Source organism: Ascaphus truei, chromosome 5 (assembly GCF_040206685.1).
Source record: "Ascaphus truei isolate aAscTru1 chromosome 5, aAscTru1.hap1, whole genome shotgun sequence".
Taxonomy (NCBI): Eukaryota; Metazoa; Chordata; class Amphibia; order Anura; family Ascaphidae; genus Ascaphus; species Ascaphus truei.
In genome coordinates, this window is record NC_134487.1 from 295,840,463 (window position 1) to 295,862,376 (window position 21,914).

The 21,914-nt window shown below is 48.6% G+C and overlaps 2 protein-coding genes across 8 annotated transcripts in view; both read right to left on the bottom strand.

The window, feature by feature from the left end:
* PARVG (parvin gamma) overlaps positions 1-12,481 on the bottom strand; it is a 51,627-nt gene extending 39,146 nt beyond the window's left edge. The window contains exons 1-4 of one of the 4 annotated variants that reach the window (XM_075602772.1): positions 12,363-12,462; positions 8,617-8,856; positions 8,430-8,498; positions 7,494-7,558 (exon numbers count right to left, since the gene is read on the bottom strand). In XM_075602772.1, coding sequence (XP_075458887.1) covers positions 7,494-7,558; positions 8,430-8,493 — 129 coding nt within the window. In that variant the 5' untranslated portion in view covers positions 8,494-8,498; positions 8,617-8,856; positions 12,363-12,462. Of the gene's footprint in view, positions 1-7,493; positions 7,559-8,429; positions 8,499-8,616; positions 8,857-12,248 lie in introns of all 4 variants that reach the window. The other 3 variants (XM_075602771.1, XM_075602770.1, XM_075602773.1) reach the window with 3 other exon arrangements.
* A 4,359-nt stretch (positions 12,482-16,840) lies between these two features.
* Positions 16,841-21,914, bottom strand: part of PARVB (parvin beta) — a 51,547-nt gene continuing 46,473 nt past the window's right edge. For all 4 annotated transcript variants that reach the window (XM_075602774.1, XM_075602777.1, XM_075602776.1 and 1 more), the window contains exons 12-13: positions 21,095-21,167; positions 16,841-19,335 (exon numbers count right to left, since the gene is read on the bottom strand). In XM_075602774.1, the coding sequence (XP_075458889.1) occupies positions 19,259-19,335; positions 21,095-21,167 (150 nt within the window). In that variant the 3' untranslated portion in view covers positions 16,841-19,258. The remainder of the gene's footprint in view (positions 19,336-21,094; positions 21,168-21,914) is intronic.

Below are 21,914 nucleotides of genomic sequence, written 5' to 3' on the forward strand. Positions count from 1 at the left end.
TACTCCCTGTTCACTTTAAACAAGAGATTTTGCCTGCTGCTTTACAAAGCTAACACAGCAATGTGTGGATTAAAGAAGAGCCAGGAAATACATTCTGAGATCGCGTGTTGTCCTTTTCAACCCTTTAGTCTAACCCTTTCTTTGCAAAAGGGGCGAGTAGCGCCTTCCTGCGGCAGTGAGAAGTGCTGGCGCCTGGTTACCGATTCTGCCGTGTGAAGCTGGCAGTGGCTGCACCGGAGAGATGGTTCCAAGTCAGGCCCTTTATACACTGAGCCATCGGCGAAAGTGAAGGGGTTAATAGCTGGATTAAAGAGGCAATCTAAGAGGCTAAAACAAACAAAAAAAATATTTTCCGTTTATATATATATAATATATATATATATATATATATATATATATATATATATATATGCAAATATAACTGTATGCTCATCTGCATGTCTTAGGCAGGTCTGCAACCCCGCCTTTCCCCATTATCACCCAGCATACAGCACTTTCACTGCAGCAGGGGATTCTGGGAAATGACATGCAAATGATAAAAGTGATTTTGTCACTTTTTTTACTCACCATAACTTAACTCAGTATTATATATATATATACAAATATATATATATATATATATATATATATACATATATATATATATACATACATACATACATACATATACATACATACATACATACATACATACACAGCTTTTTATTACCTTTATTGAAAACTAATTACCTAAGCTGCCGATCGATTAGTTCTCCCGGGATCGATCAGCAAAGATCCTGCTTCCCAGGGTTCACTAAATGGCTAAGAACAAAAACCGAACAGAAGCTCTAAGAGAGCAGATTGTAGAGGATCCAGCAAGAAAACCGGAGTCTGTGTGAAGGGCTTTGAAGGAAGGAAGTCTCTGATAATGCAGCTAGTGATAGAGAGGGCAGGACACAGAAACGAGGCAAATAACAGATACCTGTATAGGTTTGAGAGGATTCTCACCGGGGGTCTGCCCCAGTTCCTAGCCCCTTACTCTAGACTGTAGTCGGTGTGGAGTAACATTTACTCACAATCGTGCACCATCATTTGTGGTTTCATCTGATCTGTGTAGATCGATTCTGCTGCTCCAGAATCACCGCCCCAATCCCCAATGGTGTCCACTCGGTCCAAAGTAGCAAAATGAAGAGGTGAAAAGATCAAGGTAAAGCCGCTCCGAGGAAAATCCAGGGAAACTCGCCAGAAAAATGAGGTAAAATCAATTTATTAAACTACATTAAAAAAAAAAAAGAACCAAACAAAATGAGCTTCTCCTCCTCCCACGCATGTTGCATTTTTATTTGTTTTTTTTGCTTTCAGTTTTTTTGTTCATTCTCTGTTGTATTCTTTTCATGTTTTTCTTGCAATTATCTATTTGCAATTATTATCAATTAACACCAGTTGTCTTGTTTCACTAGGGGGTATAAATAGGTTTCTCCGTCACCTAGCAGTATACTCCTTGAAAAAGTGCCACGGGGGCGTGAAATGCGTGGGAGGGGGAGGAGCTCATTTTGTTTGGTTCATGTTTTTTTATATAGTTTAATAAATTGATTTTACCTCATTTTTCTGGTGTTTCCCCGTTTTTTCCGCGGAGCGGCAGTACCTTGATCTATTCACCTCTTCACTTCACTAAATGGCTGCCTTTTAGTTTCAATCAATCCTTCAGGCAGTGTAACTCAGCAGCTACAATGTATCATTGTATTGCTAAGGTAACATTATCTATTGTTACAGTTTGTAGATCAAACTGCTGGGAGCATTGGAAATAAATTATCACAAACGGGAAAGTGTTTGCAAAGATCTTGCACTGCTGGGGAGGTGTGTCAACACCTGCTATACCAATCAAAGGATGCTCAGTATATTAAACCTCATTAAAAATGGCTTTAATAATTGAATTTAAAAAATATTGCTCCTTCAATAACTAATATCACAAATGGTTTTGCATGCGTTCACCAAAATCTGCCCGCCCCGCCCCACATGGACATCGCACAGGGATTAAGCTGCAGGTGAGGATACAGGTGAAGGATTTACAAATTAGCACGCCGACTGTAAAGCTTCCTAGCCACTTAATAACCCGGGGGATTGGATTATGTGTAGGTTTTAGTCTTTTATTGTAGTCAATGGTGAAGCAAGATACTGTAGTATAATCCGGCACAGCACAAGAACTCTTTTTTAATAGAAAACCTAAAACTTCCAAGTTTAATCTCTTCTCTGCCAAGGGGGAGCCACCTTTACAAAGATCTATTTTTAAAAAGGTTGCTAACATCGGTACATTACGGGTATATAAATATATTGGGCCCAAGCAATTGGCCACAAATGTATTTCCGACTTGTGAGGGTTAACGTTTTGATCAAATGCTCGAATTTTCAAACCTTAAAAAAAAATAAAAAAGTTTGAACAAATTACAGCAGGTTCCGTTCTAAGGACCCGCCGCCAAGTGAAAATCGGCGGAAAGCGGAACCGGCGATTTTCGTTATGTGTTCTACGCATGCGCAACATCGGCCAAACCCTCTATTCTGCGCATGCGCGACCCCGGCCCGTTCTGTGCATGCGCAGACACGGCGGCCACCTTCTCGGTACTGCCATATCGGAGGATCGCCGAAAAGCGGAGCGCCGAGAAGCGGGGCCTTGCTGTATAGGCAAAGCGAACGTTCCCTGTATAATTAATTTAAAGTTATACGGATGGAGCAGGAATATGGCCTCAATAAGAATTAGCTGCAGAACAGTTATCTTGTATTTTCTAACAATGTAATAAAGTAGGAGGCGCTGCGTTCTGATTTCGGTACCTGCAGAATAGTTTGCTCGCGATACTTTTCGTGCCTTCCCTGTTATTATATCTGATCAGAATGGATATCCCGATAGTGGTGCTTGGATCTGGTTAGGGCGTATTCACCAGTTGTTGGGACCAGCTATAAAATCTGTGCCTGGCGTATTCTCTTTCTGCTCGGGACGCATTTTCCGATCGCTGCTCCATTTGTAAAATCTTATCAGGATCGGGGCGGAACTAGTCACCGGCAGGGGTGGATTGAAGGCGAAAATGTGGCGCGGGAATGTCACTTACCTGCCGACCCTCCTCCCGCCATGTTGCATCGTCATGATGTCACTTGACATGGCATGACAATGCCATGTGACGGGGCATGACAACGCCATGACAATGCGTCGCCATGATGATGCAGCATCACATGACGCTGCGATGTCGATGAAGGAGGGCCGCCCCAGAAAAGGAAAGTCTAGCAGAGGCTCGTCTCTCCCCCCGGGTGAGGAATAGCGCGGGACCTCTGCAACTGCGATGCATAGTGCAGCACAGGTCCACAGCCCAGCATCGGCCCACAGCCCAGCATCGGCCCACAGCCCAGCACCGGCCCACAGCCCAGCACAGGTCCACAGCCCAGCACCGGCCCACAGCCCAGCACAGGTCCACAGCCCAGCACCCGCCCACAGCCCAGCACCCGCCCACAGCCCAGCACCGTCCCACAGCCCAGCACCGGCCCACAGCCCAGCACCCGCCCACAGCCCAGCACCCGCCCACAGCCCAGCACCGGCCCACAGCCCAGCATCGGCCCACAGCCCAGCACCGGCCCACAGCCCAGCACCGGCCCACAGCCCAGCACCGGTCCACAGCCCAGCACCCGCCCACAGCCCAGCACCCGCCCACAGCCCAGCACCGTCCCACAGCCCAGCACCGGCCCACAGCCCAGCACCCGCCCACAGCCCAGCACCGGCCCACAGCCCAGCACCGGCCCACAGCCCAGCATCGGCCCACAGCCCAGCACCCGCCCACAGCCCAGCACAGGTCCACAGCCCAGCACCAGCCCAGCACCGGCCCACAGCCCAGCACCGGCCCACAGCCCAGCACCGGCACACAGCCCAGCACCGGCCCACAGCACAGCACAGGTCCACAGCCCAGCACCGGCACACAGCCCAGCACCGGCACACAGCCCAGCACCGGCACACAGCCCAGCACCGGCACACAGCCCAGCACCGGCACACAGCCCAGCACCGGCACACAGCCCAGCACCCGCCCACAGCACAGCACAGGTCCACAGCCCAGCACAGGTCCACAGCTCAGCACCCGCCCACAGCACAGCACAGGTCCACAGCCCAGCACAGGTCCACAGCCCAGCACCCGCCCACAGCACAGCACAGGTCCACAGCCCAGCACCGGCCCACAGCCCAGCACCGGCCCACAGCCCAGCACCGGCCCACAGCCCAGCACAGGTCCACAGCCCAGCACAGGTCCACAGCCCAGCACCGGCCCACAGCCCAGCACCGGCACACAGCCCAGCACCGGCACACAGCCCAGCACCCGCCCACAGCCCAGCACCCGCCCACAGCCCAGCACAGGTCCACAGCCCAGCACAGGTCCACAGCCCAGCACCGGCCCACAGCCCAGCACCGGCACACAGCCCAGCACCCGCCCACAGCCCAGCACCCGCCCACAGCCCAGCACCCGCCCACAGCCCAGCACCGGCCCACAGCCCAGCACCGGCCCACAGCCCAGCACAGGTCCACAGCCCAGCACAGGTCCACAGCCCAGCACCGGCCCACAGCCCAGCACCGGCACACAGCCCAGCACCGGCACACAGCCCAGCACCCGCCCACAGCCCAGCACCCGCCCACAGCCCAGCACCCGCCCACAGCCCAGCACCCGCCCACAGCCCAGCACCCGCCCACAGCCCAGTACCGGCCCACAGCCCAGCACCGGCCCACAGCCCAGCACAGGTCCACAGCCCAGCACAGGTCCACAGCCCAGCACCCGCCCACAGCCCAGCACCGGCCCACAGCCCAGCACCGGCCCACAGCCCAGCACCGGCCCACAGCCCAGCACCGGCCCACAGCCCAGCACCGGCCCACAGCCCAGCACCCGCCCACAGCCCAGCACCGGCCCACAGCCCAGCACCGGCCCACAGCCCAGCACCGGCCCACAGCCCAGCACCGGCCCACAGCCCAGCACCGGCCCACAGCCCAGCACCCGCCCACAGCCCAGCACCGGCCCACAGCCCAGCACCGGCCCACAGCCCAGCACCGGCCCACAGCCCAGCACCCGCCCACAGCCCAGCACCCGCCCACAGCCCAGCACCCGCCCACAGCCCAGCACCGGCACACAGCACAGGTGTGTGTGATCTAATTTACATTTTAGCCAGCGCAAAACCCAAACCCACTACATATATATATATATATTTGTGCCATTTGGAGTGCTGCTGGGTTTGTGACCTAATACAGGGGTGGTCACCTCCAGTCCTCATGACCCTCCAACAGGTCAGGTTTTCAGGATATCCCTGCTTCAGCAAAGGTGATGCAATCAGTCCCTGCTTCAGCACAGGTGGCTCCATCTGATTGAACCACCTGTGCTGAAGCTGGGATATCCTGAAAACCTGACCTGTTAGGAGGGATTGAGGACGGGAGTTGAACCCCTCTGACGTATACAACAAAAGACAAACAAAATGCTATATTTAACATGCAAATTATTTAGCACATATCTATGTATTTTATCTATATTCTTTCTTCATAAATCGGTGTGTGATCCAAACACAAACTCTGGTCCCTGTACCTCGTGCAAAATCTGCTCTGTATACATCACATCCATGGAACGGAAACATGCCAGCACTGCAGTGCTACGGTATGTGCAACACATTATATTATATCTTATACTATATTAGTGAAAGCACTGTATGCCTGTCTGCATGGCCTGTGTCCCCAGGGGAAATCTCATTGGTCCCTTGGCCCGCCTGCCCCCGCACACCTCTCATTGGCCTGAGGCGGAGTGACGGGCCAAAGGACAAGGACACACACACACACACACACCCCTCTCTCTCTCTCTCTCTCTCTTCCCCCTCAGCCACACATACACTCTCTCTGTCCTCTCTCCCCCCTAATCACACTCACCTCCCTCCCCGGAGCTCCACTCATCTCGCTCCCCAGAGCTCCACTCACCTCCCTCCCCGGAGCTCACCTCCCTCCCCGGAGCTCCACTCACCTCCCTCCCCGGAGCTCCACTCACCTCCCTCCCCGGAGCTCCACTCACCTCCCTCCCCGGAGCTCCACTCACCTCCCTCCCCGGAGCTCCACTCACCTCCCTCCCCGGAGCTCCACTCACCTCCCTCCCCGGAGCTCCACTCACCTCCCTCCCCGGAGCTCCACTCACCTCCCTCCCCGGAGCTCCACTCACCTCCCTCCCCGGAGCTCCACTCACCTCCCTCCCCGGAGCTCCACTCACCTCCCGCTCCACTCACCTCCCCTCCCTCCCGCTCCACTCCCTCCCGCTCCACTCACCTCCCGCTCCACTCACCTCCCTCCCGCTCCACTCACCTCCCTCCCCGGCGGGGGGACACGCGGCCACCTAAGATGGCGGCGCCCGGAACGACCCCCTTCCTCCCTCGCGGACTAACTAAGACCACTCCACTCCCTCCCGCTCCACTCACCTCCCTCCTGCTCCACTCACCTCCCTCCCGCTCCACTCACCTCCCTCCCTCCCGCTCCACTCACCTCCCTCCCCCGGCGGGGGACACGCGGCCACCTAAGATGGCGGCGCCCGGAAGGACCCCCTTCCTCCCTCGAGGACTAACTAAGACCTCTCCACTCCCTCCCGCTCACCTCCCTCCCACTCCACTCACCTCCCGCTCCACTCACCTCCCTCCCCAGCGGGGGGACACCCGGCCACCTAAGATGGCGGCGCGTGGAAGGAGAGGTGACGTGTGTGTGTGTGTCACTGTGTGTGTGTGTGTGTGTGTGTCACTGTGTGTGTGTGTGTGTGTGTGTCTCACTGTGTGTGGGACACTGTGTGTGTGTGTCACATGGGGGGGCAGGAGCGGAGAGAGAGGGGGGAGTGGAGAAACATACAGGGGGAGTGGAGAGGAGAGACCCGGACATTTTAAGCAACTCACCGCCCTCCTGTCCACTGTCCCCCCCTCCTGTCCACTGTCCACCCCCCTCCTGTCCACTGTCCACCCCCCTCCTGTCCACTGTCCCCCCCCTCCTGTCCACTGTCCCCCCCTCCTGTCCACTGTCCCCCCTCTGTCCACTGCTCCCCCCTCTGTCCACTGCCCCCCTCCTGTCCACTGCCCCCCCTGTCCACTAACCCCCCCTTCTGTCCACTGTCCCCCCTGTCCACTGCCCCCCCCTCTGTCCACTGCCCCCTGTCCACTAACCCCCCCTCCTGTCCACTGTCCCCCCCCCTCCCGTCCACTCTCCCCCACCCTCCCGTCCGCTCTCCCCCCACCCTCCCGTCCGCTCTCCCCCCACCCTTCCGTCCGCTGTCCCCCCCCCACCCTCCCGTCCGCTGTCCCCCCCCCACCCTCCCGTCCGCTGTCCCCCCCCATCCTCCCGTCCGCTGTCCCACTCCACCCTCCCGTCCGCTGTCCCCCCCCCCACCCTCCCGTCCGCTGTCCCCCCTACTCCTAGCGGAAAATTTAACTCACGGGCAACGCCGGGTCTCTCAGCTAGTACGTTATATACAATACGTTATACACTTTTACCCTTTTAAGCTCCACGAGCTTCGGTGCATTTTCGGAGCTCGGCTGGATGTACTTCCTTGCTTCCCCTACAAATAGAAAATGGAAATGCGTTGACGCGTTATAAAGCGATAATTATAATAAGAATTAAAACAGGTGATTATTGAGGAATAAGTGAAATGCATCAAGAGGAAGAGCTAAGTCACTCGGGAAGGCAGATGTCTGGAAAGCTGTGAGGATGTAACCGCTCCTCTGAAAGAGTAGTGGATGCACGGAACAGCCAGCCGTGCTGCTTACAGCTCGCCATTTATCAGCCCTTTCATATATCTCCATTCAAAAGGGATCTTCAGCTAAATATGTTGTCCAAAAAATTAAAAATCCGCCACCAGAATATGCAGAGAGAATGCCCAGATAATCCATGGCGCGCAAGGGATTAATCCTAATAAATGAGATGCAAAACTCTTTATATTTATAATGAGGCAAGAAGAGTGATTTGAATTAATTGCAGGGCCATTTCTATTTGTACAGACTATTTCTTTTCTCAAGAAGCATCTCCCCTCCACGTCGCCTTTTTGTGCTCTCTACAGTGATCCTTTTCTTGCTAGAGCCAAATGAATATTTGCTTGTGCATTTGTACAGGATGCCTGTGGCATGGGACCAATTTCTTCCCCTAGAGCCGGGGTGGGCAACTCCAGTCCTCAGTGGCCACCAACAGGTTTTCAGGATATCCCTGCTTCAGCACAGGTGGCTCAGTCTTTGACTGCCGAAACCGTCTGTGTCCCCCCCCCCCCCCCTCCTTCTCTCTAATTAACAGGAAGTGAGAGACGGCTGAAGCTCTGAATGCTGATAAAGGCCACGCGAAAACAGGAAGTTATTTCTGAACGCAAGAGAGAGATCGTTGGTTCCGAACTCATTTAAAGATCCATCTCACTTTACATTCGGATCGGAAGAATGGGATACCTTGTACACCACCGCTGTCGCCCGATGCCTGCTGGATATCACTGGGTTGTGTCAATGTATCCATTTGCACTGTTGGAGAATTTACAGATGGAATCAAATTAACGAAGCATTGTTTATTAAAAATCATTGAACAAGATAACGACACAATTGCCCAAAATTTGACATGGCCCTTTTTGCAGGACTTCACCTGCTTATGTTGATGAAAGGGGAGGATTAGCACCTCGAAGCTCGTCAAATGTAAAAGAAATCATAGCAGTACACACGGATAACGTATGTAAAACGCAGAGATCTCTTTTTGCCCCTTCCAGCACGGTTTTTATTTTTTAAATCCGATGCTCTGGTCAGGACATGAGGGTTTGTAATATTGTGTCCGGAAGGTTAATATGGAGCTCTCTCCGGAGTCCAGTGCAGTCTGAAGTCTCCGACGCTAGAGATGAATAAAAACATGTTTGTATTTTGGTGTTAAATCTTTTATATTTTATTGTTTAAGAACAGGACATGCTGAGGGGACAATATACTAACATCATAGTTACACTCCTACTGGCTGCTGGGGGGGAGTTGCCATTTTAAGAAATGAACAACGGATATGTAGATAGATGTAACAGATGTTATTGCCCCGTTAACACACAAGCGTTAACACCACTCATCACTTTACCAGCAGTGCTATTGTAACAATATTTAGCGCGTTATTGTGTGCAAGGACCCACATTAACACTGGTAATAATGGCCGTACATTTCCTGCTGTCTGTGACCTCATTAAGTGGCTAATTCTATATTGTCAGAAACGGACGCTCCCGGCTGGAAATCTCCATTGGGGTCAATTTTGTCAGAAAACGTCCCTGACAGCGGTTTCGGACAATACAGAATAAGGCCCTTAACCTCTTCACTGCCAGAGGGGCCTGCCATGCATCATATTACTGTAGGATTGGTACTGCACAGTGCCGCCAGGCCGCTTCACTGCTGCTCATCGTGCACTCTCTGCGGCGCGCTGCTGGCGGTTCGATCAGAACATGTTCAAATCAAATCAAGGAGCTCCCTACTGTAGAGGGAGAGGGGGGTTGGCCCGGTATTAAAGGGGTTGCACCCCATATGGCCACCCCCTGACCTCACCAGGGAGGCAAGGGGTTAACTGGACTGCGGTCCAGGAATGCGGCTTACACCTTGTCATGTCAGGAAACTGTATGTTCCCCTGTTCCCATGTTTCATTATAATCCTGTATTTTAATGTTTTAAAGTGCATTTCTGTATCTCCAGTTCTGGAGGTTGCAGAGAGTTGGTATTTGGCCAATATGTGGAGTCACTGTAGGCATTAAGAACTGGCAAATTTCGACCCACTGAGCCCACCAGAATGGAACTTATTAATATGTGTAGATATTAAAGTATATATGTATGGTATTTTGGATCTGCTCTGAAAATGCAGACCATCTGCTATGCTAATAGGTCATGAAGGGCAGCCGGCTGATTGAGCCTAAGCACTGAGATCAAAAGTTAACTGCCCGGATTGTTTACACTAAGTACTAATCAACAGACCAAGTACTAATCAACAGACTCTGCCACTCTAATTGTTAGCTGAGGGTGGAGAATCATCAAACTGGAGTGGTTTGTAAGTGTTATGTCTACACCTACAAACAATGCAGATACTTCATTTGGTAAACTGGTCGTCGCCCCTAATTTAATTATGGGGCTACCCATAGAGTCCCAGTACACATGGGCTAATTAGCTGGGGGGCATGGGTTAATCTGTGTCTCCACGTTAGGGATTGGATACAGATAATTGTTCACCAATAGTCTGTATTCAATGTTAAGAATAGGGTTACACAGGTATATAAACTGTGTCAACCCTACAGTTTTTAGTTGTGCTTCTGATTCCACCTGGAATGTCACTGGATTGCTGGAGAATTGCTAGCTGATACTTCTCCATCCCCCAACCCTAAGTAAGTGTTACCTTCTTGTCTGTTAATTGTACTATATTGCTGTGTTCACCTTTTTTAAGGAATAAATATATTTTATTATATCTAAGCCTCGTTCAGTGCAACCCAGATATTTGGTGTTCGTTATATCTTGTCATAAGCTACCGTGACACCTACCAAAGGGCGAGTGTGATGTGCGAGGGTGAATGTGGAGGGTGCAAGAAGAGGGTGGGCGAGTGGGATGGGTGTGTGTGATAAGGAGGGCGAGTATGGGGGGGGGGGCGTCTGCTTCTGAATGGGACCCCAGCAGAGTTACATAGTAGATGAGGTTGAAAAAAAGACGTACGTCCATCAAATTCAACCTTTGCTAAATTTAGACGGCAGATGCTTTATCCTATATCCGTACTTACAGTATATTGATCCAGAGGAAGGCAAACAAAAAACCCCAGTGTCATATCATCTAATGATATCTCATAAGGGGGGGAAATAAATTCCTTCCCGACTCCAAGAATTGGCAATCGGATTACTCCCTGGATCAACATCCCTCCCATGTTGACTTATTTGGTATATTCCTGTATACCTTTCCTTTCTAAAAATGATGTCCAACCTTTTTTTAATCCTACCGGGCCAGCCACGTCTGTAAGAGCTGTGCAGAGAGCAGAGAGAAGCAGACTCTCTCGGTGTCTCCCCGAGCAGCTCTTACAGCAGCTATTGCACTGTTTATTATTATTTTTTGTAGATAGGATTGAAGCAGGGGGTCTCCAGAGCTGAACCCCGTTAATTTCAGGTGCGGCGACCCCCTGCAAGTTTAAATCTCCCGCATCACAGCCCACGTGACAGGGACATTTAAAACCGCACAGAGACACCAGCACCCCCTACTGAGGCCTGTATCTCGGGAGGCAGGGGGTCCCCAGACCTGACATTAATGGGGTTCAGCTCTGCAGACTCCCTGCTTCAAACCTATGTACAACAAATAATACAGTGAGTGCGCGCTGCTCATCTGAAAGGTGAGTAGCGGTATTCTCTCGCCAGCTCATGGCCCATCAAGCAAAGGATTAATGCTGCGGGGTCCTATTCAAAAGCCTGGACCCCCACAGCATTCTCATCCGGGCCACTAACCATACTATCTTTGTGACGTGGGGGGGGGGGGGTACGGACCGGCATGATCGCCCGCATTGTTCTGCGCAGTCACGGGGAGCGTTAGTCTTGCTACATCTCATCTGACTACTGCCATTTTCGGCCAATAACTTATTTTGCGTATGTACTTTTAGAGCTTTTGGGACTGTGCAGAAATGCTACTTTTTTTCCCCAGAGTAGGCGCTTTGCTGCTCATACCACAAATACACAAAGTCTAACGTCTAAGGACACGCGGCACCAACACAATGCCGAATAGTTTCCATTTCTTTAGAACTTGCACATGTCAAATCCCCAAAACAGTGTGCAAGAAAATATGCACATTTATACTGTGTGCCAGCCGCAAAAACTGGAGTAATACACGGCAGCACCCACATTATTTTGAATTTGAAACCTACCCATCTACCCATGTCAAAAAAGAATTTGTACTTGTTTTTTTTTTTTACATTTTATCAGAATAAAATAGATACTACAATGTACCTCTGTCCCCCACCCCCCCTCCGCGGCTTTCCACTTAACCCCTTAGCTCAGGGATTCTCAACTCGTTTTTAGGATATCCCTGCTTCAGCACAGGTGGCCCAATCAGTGGCTCACGGAGCCACCTGGGCTGAAGCAGGGATATCTTGAAAACCTGACCTGTTGGGGGTCTTCAGGACTGGAGTTGACCCCCCCTGGGTTAGCTAGCATGGGATTAACCATCGGAGAGAACATTGGCACGCCCGCGCTTACTTTCCTTAGAATCGCCACTGAAAGGAGAGCGGATAAAGAATTTCTTACCGGACCGAAGTCACAAGTACTGGATGAGCCGCAAAGAAATTAGGGAAAGGAAAGATGTCTCAAACACGTCTCCGGTAGCAGGTCACTTAATTTTCATGACATACTGTACTGTACCTGTATTATTGAAATAGACGGGTGCATGAAAGAGGTTTGCACTAAACGGCAGCCACGCTAACCCGCTTCACTTCCTCATCCTGCAGTCGCACAAAGTAAAGAGACGAGGGGTTTCGATGACGACGTGCCCTGTGGTTTCAAACAAGATCCCGTACTTCCCCATTACCCATTCAGTCCTGAAGGGGCCTGCATCTCACAGCACTAAATGCTCCTCCAGCGGGGTGTGCTGAAAATCTAGTTGTAGCAGAGCTGTTCAGGCCTCTCTGAATGGGTTAAGGCAGGGGTACACAACTCCAGTCCTCAAGACCCCCAACAGGTCAGGTTTTCAGGATATCCCTGCTTCAACACAGGTGGCTCAATCAGTCCCTGCTGCAGCACAGGTGGCTCAATCTGTCCCTGCTACAGTGCAGGTGGCTCAATCTGTTCCTGCTACAGTGCAGGTGGCTCAGTCAGTCCCTGCTTCAGCACAGGTGGCTCAATCAGTGGCTCAGTCTTAAACTGAGCCACTGATTGATCCACCTGTGCTGAAGCAGTGATATCCTGAAAACGTGACCTATTGGGGGGGTCGAGGACTGGAGTTGAGAACCCCTGGGTTATATTAAACTCAGTGGTGAAAGTGTGATTTTAAGAGGTAATGAGTACCACCCAGAGTACCTCCGATTTTTGTTTACAAATGTACAATTCCTCTTTCTTATGAAAAGGTTTTTTTCCCCCAGCCAGATCTGGATGTTTTTATAGCGTAATATTGCCTAAATCGTTGTAAAATACACTTCCAAAAATCTTTGAAATAATGTTTACGTCTAGTTTTTTTTTTCTCATCAGGAGCAGTACTTTAAGCCACTTTGCACACTTGTTACGAACAGCACCGGTGTTCTATACCGGTCATATGGCCGATATCAGCATGTCCAAGAAGCCCATTCTACATTAGCCGAAGTAGCCAATGTGGGGAATTTCGGACGAAAACAGCCGATCGACTGATGTACAGCTGCAGCAGCCAGTAGCAGCCATTATTTTAACAAATCACGCGGGGTATACCTCGGAATACCCATGTGATGGCGCAGGATTTCTTCAAACCGTACCGCCTTAAGAGGCGAGTGCAGGAAATGGCATTTTAGTGTTATGGCTTTTAAACACCTGAAATTGACACCGTAGCACAGTACTGTACTCATTACAATTCATTCATTTCATTGCACACAATCCATAAAATTGAAACAAAGCAACCGCGATAAACACATGTGCCTGGGGCGATTGGCCGCGTTCATGACGCGTGGAGTACAGCAGCGCACGAAAACGGCGCCGCGATGTTAAAATAATGGCCGCTGCATCTGTAGAACAAGCCCGATGGTGTGAAGGGGATTTCTGAGGGCAATAGTATTTCAGACGTCAGTATTTGAATCGCGAGTGCGTTCTGGCGCAGTGGTGCGCAAACTGGGGGGGCGGAAGTTTTGTCTGGGGGGGGCGCGGGCCGTTGCAGAGGCCCTGCGCTCTTCCCCCAGACATTTCATTTAATGCCGGGGGGGGATCGCGTGACACCTCTGCAACAAGGAAACTTACCTTGTTTCAGACGCGTCTCCATGGCAACGCGGTGTCAAGTGCCGCCGCGGGGTCATGTGAAGCGACGTCGCCGGCATCACACGTGACGTCACGTGACCGAGTGTCATTTGGCGCATGTGGAAGGTAATAGAGCGGTGCGCTCCCCTGTTCTGGAGAGTGGGAAGCATTGCAGGTACCAACAAGATTTGGGTTTTTTCTTTTCATTCCAGGTAATATTTCAGTTCCACCCGACTGCTGCAGAAATTGTACAGGTAATACCTTTCACGTGCTTTTTATACAATGCAGCAACAAAAATATACATTTTGTTCATCTTCCAATGTAAACACTGCTGTTAAAAAAAAAATATTTCAAATTGATAGGAAAGAGAAATAATTCAACCATGTTGTGATCACTCTGTTATTTATTAGAATACATAATGTAACAGCTGCCACAATCCAAGCATTAGTATGAAACACTACAGCGCATCCCAAACAGAACACGTTTCTGTATAACAAGTTTCGTTGCATTGCAGATTGCTCAGTTTATAACAAGTTTCGTTGCATTGCAGATTGCTCAGTTTATAACAAGTTTAGTTGCATTGCAGATTGCTCAGTTTATAACAAGTTTAGTTGCATTGCTGCTCACAGTACAATCAGAGACGGCTTCTAATTTTACGCAGAATCCATCAGAGTTATTAGGAAAAAATAAAAGGAGGAATGTAAAAAAAAAAAAAAAAAAGGACAGAATAGCAGAAAAATGCCAAGATACATTTACAAATATGATAGGGTTAGAAAAATCTTCAAACATACAGGTTTAGTGCTGGCCCCCACGGAGAGATTTAACCTGCATACTACAGTTCTGCGGAGACAAGGAGAACATTCCTACACCTGAAACAGATGCAGCACCAGAGCAAGCCGTGGAACCGCAACCGTCCGGAGAATTATAGCTGCAGAGAGGGGGGCGGGGGGGCTGGGGAGGTCCATGGACCCTCCGCGATTTCACGGCAGCACCCTCTCCGGAGCTGCAGCTTGAAGCTTTTTCAGCCGTGGCTCCGGAGACGATAAGGACTTCCTTTATGGCAAAGCTGTAACTCCTGTACGTCTCGCCTACTAACATCATATTGGAGACTAAACTGAAAACACTCAGTCATGTCACAGATTGCCTAACTTTAATAAAGTCTGTTGCCTATCTTAAGAAAGTGTTGAATAATTGGAGTTGGAGTTTGGGCCAACATTTGTGCAAACAGACAAGAAACTGCACAGAACGTAGAATACACGCCGCTTTCACGGAGGGGCTTTATAACTGGCTGAAGAAAGTACAGGCGGTCCTCGGTTATCCAACGGAATCCGTTCTGGAAGTGATAGGATAGTGAAACCGTTGTAAAGTGGGTCCCATGTTAATCAGTGGCGGTGACCGTTGGATAACACATTCTGGCGTCGAAAAACAGCCCATAGGGTTGCGTTGTAAAGTGTTGGATATGCCATTCGTTGTAAAGCGAAACGTTGGATAACGAGGACTACCTGTATAAACATGTAAAGTAGCATTGCATGTTTCCCATTCCACGGATGGTAAAGGTTGACACGATACGTTTCTTAGAGTATTGATATTTGTGGTCATTTGGTTAGGTCCAGATAAGAATATTTTGCATTAATGTCTCTCCAGAACAATCTGAATGACAACCTCGTCCCTTTTCCATTTATCAAATGGGAGGAAGACCTCAAACTTGACTTCCACCACAAATACAGCGAGAATACCGTGTCTGGAAGCAGCATTTCCCCATCACCAAGTTGTCACCATTTTGCCATCTTGTATTTTTGCGCTCGCAGTTTTGCTTTATGGCGTCATATGGTTTGCACATTATTGTCCCTTGATGTGACACAATCACAAAGCGAATACTACTGGGGTTCTAGAGCAGAGAGTACACGTGTAACAAACTCACTTGGATTATTTTTGTACTGTAAAATAGGCTATATGCTGGATCCAAAAAGAACTATTCACCTCACACAAGACATCAACAATCAAAGCATATTCAGTGGTCCTCACCAGCCCCTTGCTTATCACACAAAGCCATGACTTATCTAGCGGACAAGCAGTTTATTGGAGAAACGGTCAATTCATGTGAGCCCTACAGAATAAATGGAGTAAGAGTAAGATTTTAAAGACACAAAAATCCCCTTGTTCCCAGGACACATTAAATTATAAACCTGCAGAAAATTTTGTGCGCTACTTTCAAGCCTAATAACTTTTTTAAATTTAATATTGGCCAAAAGCTTTCAACTTAACTCAAACTCTTTAGCTGTCAGATGAATTAATGGCCTTTGAGACCATGGGAATTAACAGCCCTGGCCTACAGAAAAGATTGGTTCACCCAGGGGGGCAAGGAGAAAAGCCCTAGGAAGTTTGATCTAGTATCAATGAGATGTACGTAAATAAATGGAGATCCTTGTATCTCCATTTATTGAATGCGCAATCCTATAGGCACATACAGTATAGGGACCACAACTTCTAGTTCTGACCTAACACGGTTTTAAAATCCAACCGAAAATCTACAACCGTTCTTAGACTTTTTTAATGGCTGATCTGCATGGTCAGTCACTATCTTATGCTTTTCTTCATTATTTGAAAATCTCAATTTGACACTACAGGTTGACATTTTAACGTTGATGTAGCGCGGTCATCGACCCTATAACCACATGTGCCAGACTACGGGATATCGTCACAGTAGCTTTTCATACTGTTACAACGGTCTACTGCAGAGATGAGGCGCCAATGTTAATTATCTTTCCCACATGAATGCAAGACCCAAACGGGTCGGCAGCCAATGTTAAGATAGAGAGACCCAGAGAAATATGAAAACTGAAGGTCACAATTTAATAAACGGCCAGTTTGCAATAAAATAAAAAAAATCCAGAAATCCAGCTGACTGAGAAATATGACAACACAGATCTTTTACAAAACGTGGAGTTTATAATTCCTCGGAGCCTTATAATTGTGATGCAAATATTAGTGGTAATAAAGTGGTTACATTCCAGACATGCATATGTAATACTCAGGGGCACCCAATAGTTACTTTTGAGCAAGAGCAGCAATTGTAAACGTTCCCGTAACAGTCAGTCAAAATAACACAATTAGGATATCTTATAATCAACATACAGTATAAAGATTGTAGCTCTTACAGAATATAACATGAAATCCACTACAAATTTAGTCTTCTTTGGTATAAATATTGCTAAAAATAAAGTATCTGAATGCTGTCCACAGCCTGACTTGCAAGATCATTGCTGACAGTCTCATCACCACCCCCCAAATATATATTAAGTTATTAACACGGCTACCTACATTAGAAAAAGCTCTTAATACTGTATCTAACATTATATTGTTGCAGGACAAAAGAAATTCAAGTCTTGGAAACCATTTAAAATGAATATTTAACTCTTAATTACATTTCATAGGTACAACCTTATTTGGGTATCAATGAAAATTCCAGTTAAGTACAGAACACATCGTGATGTCATCAAGTATTGTTAAAGCTGCTTTGCTATTGGCTGGTACATCACAGAGCCGCCTTCAGGTAGGATAGCCGTACACAGAGACATGAGGCTATTTATTACATACCACATTTCTATCACAGTGCAATGAAATGATGATTATTGCTCACAACCAATTTAGAAGTTTCCTAAAACAATACTACTTCCAAAATATATTCCTAATTTAGTAGTTTAAGAAGTCCCCAGAAGTCAGAATACTGCATGGCTTTTCCTAGGCAGGGAAATCATTTGTTACATTATTGAAGTAATAAATACCATACTGCAGCCATCTTGTAAACACGCCGCTCACATCTTTAGGGTTGCCCATGTAATCCGGTTGTGACCAACTCCAGTCCTCAAGGGCCACCAACAAGTCAGATTTTCAGGATAGCCCTGCTTCAGCACAGGTGTTGCAGTTGTTGACTGAGCCACCTTATGCTGAAGCAGGGATATCCTGAAAACCTGACCTATTGGTGGCCCTTGAGGACTGGATTTAGCCACCCCTGTGGCCTGTATCATCAAGGTTTCAGGTCATGACCCGTTTGGCAGAGGAGTTAATTTGTGCAATACTTCTTTATACTACGTTTCCAATCTGCACTGAAAGCTTTCCAGGAAATACATTTCCCCTCAACTGTTAGTATATTAAAAAGGCATCAGAAAAAGTGGAAATGATTACCAATAATGTATTAGGTGTAGAACCCTCCAATGCCAAATGGCCTTTAATTAATTGCTTTTCAATACAGTGGCTGAAAAGGTTAATAGTTTTTGGAGACTGAGAGACGTGTAAACATTGGAAACCACAGAACACTAGACTTTATTTTGCACAAGTGATAAAAAACCTCTTTTTTTTATTCTTTCTATGGAAGCACCAAGAATATACTTTATAAATACTACAACGAATGAGTTTTGGGCGTCAAAAGACTATATTCAGTGAAGTGTTTGATTGCCAAAGTGTGTCACACACAGGAAGTGGCAGATTTCCCGTTAGGCCCGGGCCTAGGGCCGCAAAATTTTGGGGTGGCAAAAATGTCCGCCCCCCCATATACATTTGCGGCGCTCTCGGGCCTGATGGGAAGTCACTTACATACGCCGGCGCCTCCTTGCCGTCTCCTTTCTGCCTCACAGCGTCAAATGGCATAATGACGCCGCGTTACCATGGCAACGAGACACTTTGGTGACGGTAGAAAGAGGCGACCGGCATATGTAAGTGCCTAGGGACGGTGGATTTTGAAGTCCGCCGCTGCCCACAGCTATTCAAATGTATGGCTGTTACTAGTCACTAATGGCTATCACACGAGAATGATTTTACCCCAAAGACTTCTTGTATTGCCAAACAGAATAGATATTAGTGATCAAAAAAAAAAAAAACGTATGTATTACATCTCTGATAAATTTCCATGTGGGGCACCACTACTTGTGAGAAAACAACAATCACCCACACAGTTCCCTAAATGGAGTACAACTTTAAGAATTCACGGCAGGGAACAAATGCAAATGTAACAGCCGGGTCTCTCCGTGAAGAATGGGAGAGGGGGACGGGGGGGAAATCAGGGAGAAGGAAGGTTATTGTGCATTGTGCAAGTAGTATAAGGCAGTGGTGCTCAACACAAGTCCTCACCCCCCCCCCCCCCCCCCCCAAAGGTCATATTTTAAGGATTTCCCAGCTTCAGCACTGGTGGCACAGGTGGCTCACCTGTGCTGAAGCTGTGATATCCTCAATACCTGGCCTGTTGGGCGGAGGGGGGACTGGAGTTGAGCACCACCGATATAAGGCACATTGGGAACGAAAGGAGATGAATGTAACAGGTCTTCTAGGGCCGCAGGTGGACGCCTCCATCATTCAATGTTCTTGTACTTCGTAAACAGGTTGTACAATACCCTCAGTGTCGATTTCAGGTCCAGGTTGACAACATCTGTGCAAGAAAGAAGAAAGTCTTACATGGCTGCACACATCTGGTCCAGCACACTATCCCATTCCCATACGTTGGTAGGGATGGTGGCATCTGTCTCAGTGACAGGAGACCATATTGCACGGGATTCCTGGATCTCAGGAAGCCACAGAGAACCGACTCCATCAGACATCAGAAATAAGTGGGAACCCCTACAAACAGAAGCTAGAATCCACTAACCCCTGTAACTAGTCCCAGAATTGTTTCCCAATGGAAGCTGAACTCCCCCATGAATTGCAGGCGAGTGGAAATATCTAGGAGTTCTATTGACAGTCGAGAACTATTCAATGTAGCCATGACAACAGCCTAAGCCAATCAGAATGCGCCATTTCTGGAAATTCGGTGCATGAAGCATTTCTAGTGGATAAGAACATAGAGCTTGCGAGCTTTGCTGAGAAGAGCGTTTGTACCAATACGTATCTTATATCATTGAAATAAATTGTCACTGTTTTAAGGCAATGCACAAAGCATATTAATAACCTGACTTTCCAGAACAGTCTAAATGCCAACGGCCTTCATCACAATTTAGAGGCATCCATGCAGCCACCTCTAAGGTGGGATACTAGCAGAACAAAGGCGTGCACAAACTAATGAGGACTCCATTTAGTCTGAATAAACGGTTCTCTGCGTTACGGGTATAGGTTATATCAGCTGATGCTACTTGCACGATCGTGGAAAGCTGTCACTACAGATTAGCACGAATAAAACAGAAGAACAATGACTTCTCCGCCTCTGGCTCTGCACTTGAAGGGTTTGTAATAGAATTTGTCAGCAGTAATACTTCCCTTCGCATGTGGTCTGATGGATAAATACAAATCAAAGGCGTCCCAGAACACTGAGAAATTCTGTAGTACAATCGCACACAAAAACCTTTCGCAAAACCATTCGGTTTGCAACAGAAGCATCCCCAGTTCGAGCTACAGAAACGCCTGATGCAAGCAGCAGAAAATAGCAAGGAATCACTGGAGACAGCGTTATAAAGCTGGTGGGTCACTTGAAAAGGTGAAATAGCTGGAAACACACTGGTCAATGTCTTATTTTGCCGTTTCATGCTGCGGCATATTCAGAATATAGATTTTGTCTCAATTGTTCTTTTCGGTGGTTAAAAATAGCTGCAATTTAATTATCTCATCATGAAATAATTGCAGTGCTGCCTAACTAGTAAATGTACACGACAGAATTATGATTTGACCACGCGCACACACTTTGCTAGGTTTCCGTGCAAAACTATTCTAGAGGTGCGGCGCCTTTAAGAGCCTTTTATAACCTGCTGCTGGCTTCTGCTACGAGGCCTTTTATGACTCAAGAGTCTGAAGTCGTGCCCATTGTCAGCTGCCGAGAGGCGCAGGGGGTTATCAGGGGCACATTGAAGCACTTCTAGTTGAAGATCGCAGGTGGTCGGATTTCAGGCCACAGAGCGAGGCTTTGTTGAGAAGATGCTATGTAGGAATTGCGAGAGATTACCAGGCGGGAGACGGCTTGAAGCTCTCATTCCCTGGGGTCCTCTAAAGGCAACCGGAAGAAACGAGGCTACTCGCAACTTCATATTTAAAACCTTTGTTGCTGCCGACCTTTCAAATTGTGCACGGGTGGCCAACTCCAGTCCTCAGGGGCCACCAGCAGGTCAGGTTTTCAGAATATGCCTGCTTCAGCACAGGTGGCTCAATCAGTGGCTCAGTGGTACAACATGCATTAAAATGATGCAAATAATACAATGTTAAACCTTCTGGACGTGCTTTCGGTTTCTTGAGTCCTCCGTCCTGCATCAGCTCAAAAGCGAAGGAAACGTTGTGCACCTGGAAATAGGGACAGAGGTCAAACACTCAGAAGATAGAACTCACACTGTCCTGCGGAGGGCAAATACAGATTAGTTGATGGGTAAACCCCAAGTAAGTGCTGATGTTGCCTCGTAAATGTAACATCAGAATGTAGAGAAGTATAGTATATCATCCAGTGGTGTAACCACCGTGCCGCTAAGCCTCGCAATGGGGGAGACCACCCGGGCCGGTGATGGAAGTTGGGCCTGGCGGAGGCCAGACGTCGGGCCCAACTTCCATGTCCGACTGCTGAGGCTTCTGCTTGCTGCGGGGACGGAGCCCTTACTCTTCCGCGGCCAATTCCTCCTCCACATGCCTGGAAGTCGTCGAGCAACACTTTCTGCAGCAAGCTCCTGCCTTCCACTGTCCCATTGTCCCGGAGGGGGAGGGGGGGATGGAGTGGGGGGGGGGCAATAGAGGGAGAGGAGGGTGAGTGAGAAAGAGGAGGAGAAGGGATTGAGCGAGGGAGGAGGGGAATTGAGTAAGAAGGGAGGGGTGTAGGGGAGGGGAGAAATAGATGGTGGGGGGAGTGTGAGAAGGGGGAGATAAATCGAGGTGTGTGAGACAGGGGGGCGGGGGGGAGTGCAAGAGAGAGGGTTCTCACAAGGCTGTCCTGGGAACTAGGTTTATTTTGCAGGTTTTTTGGAGGGATGGGACCTTTAAAAATGTTTGCAGGTGGGCGCAAAAAAATGTAGTTACACCACGGGCATCAACATTTTGACTTGT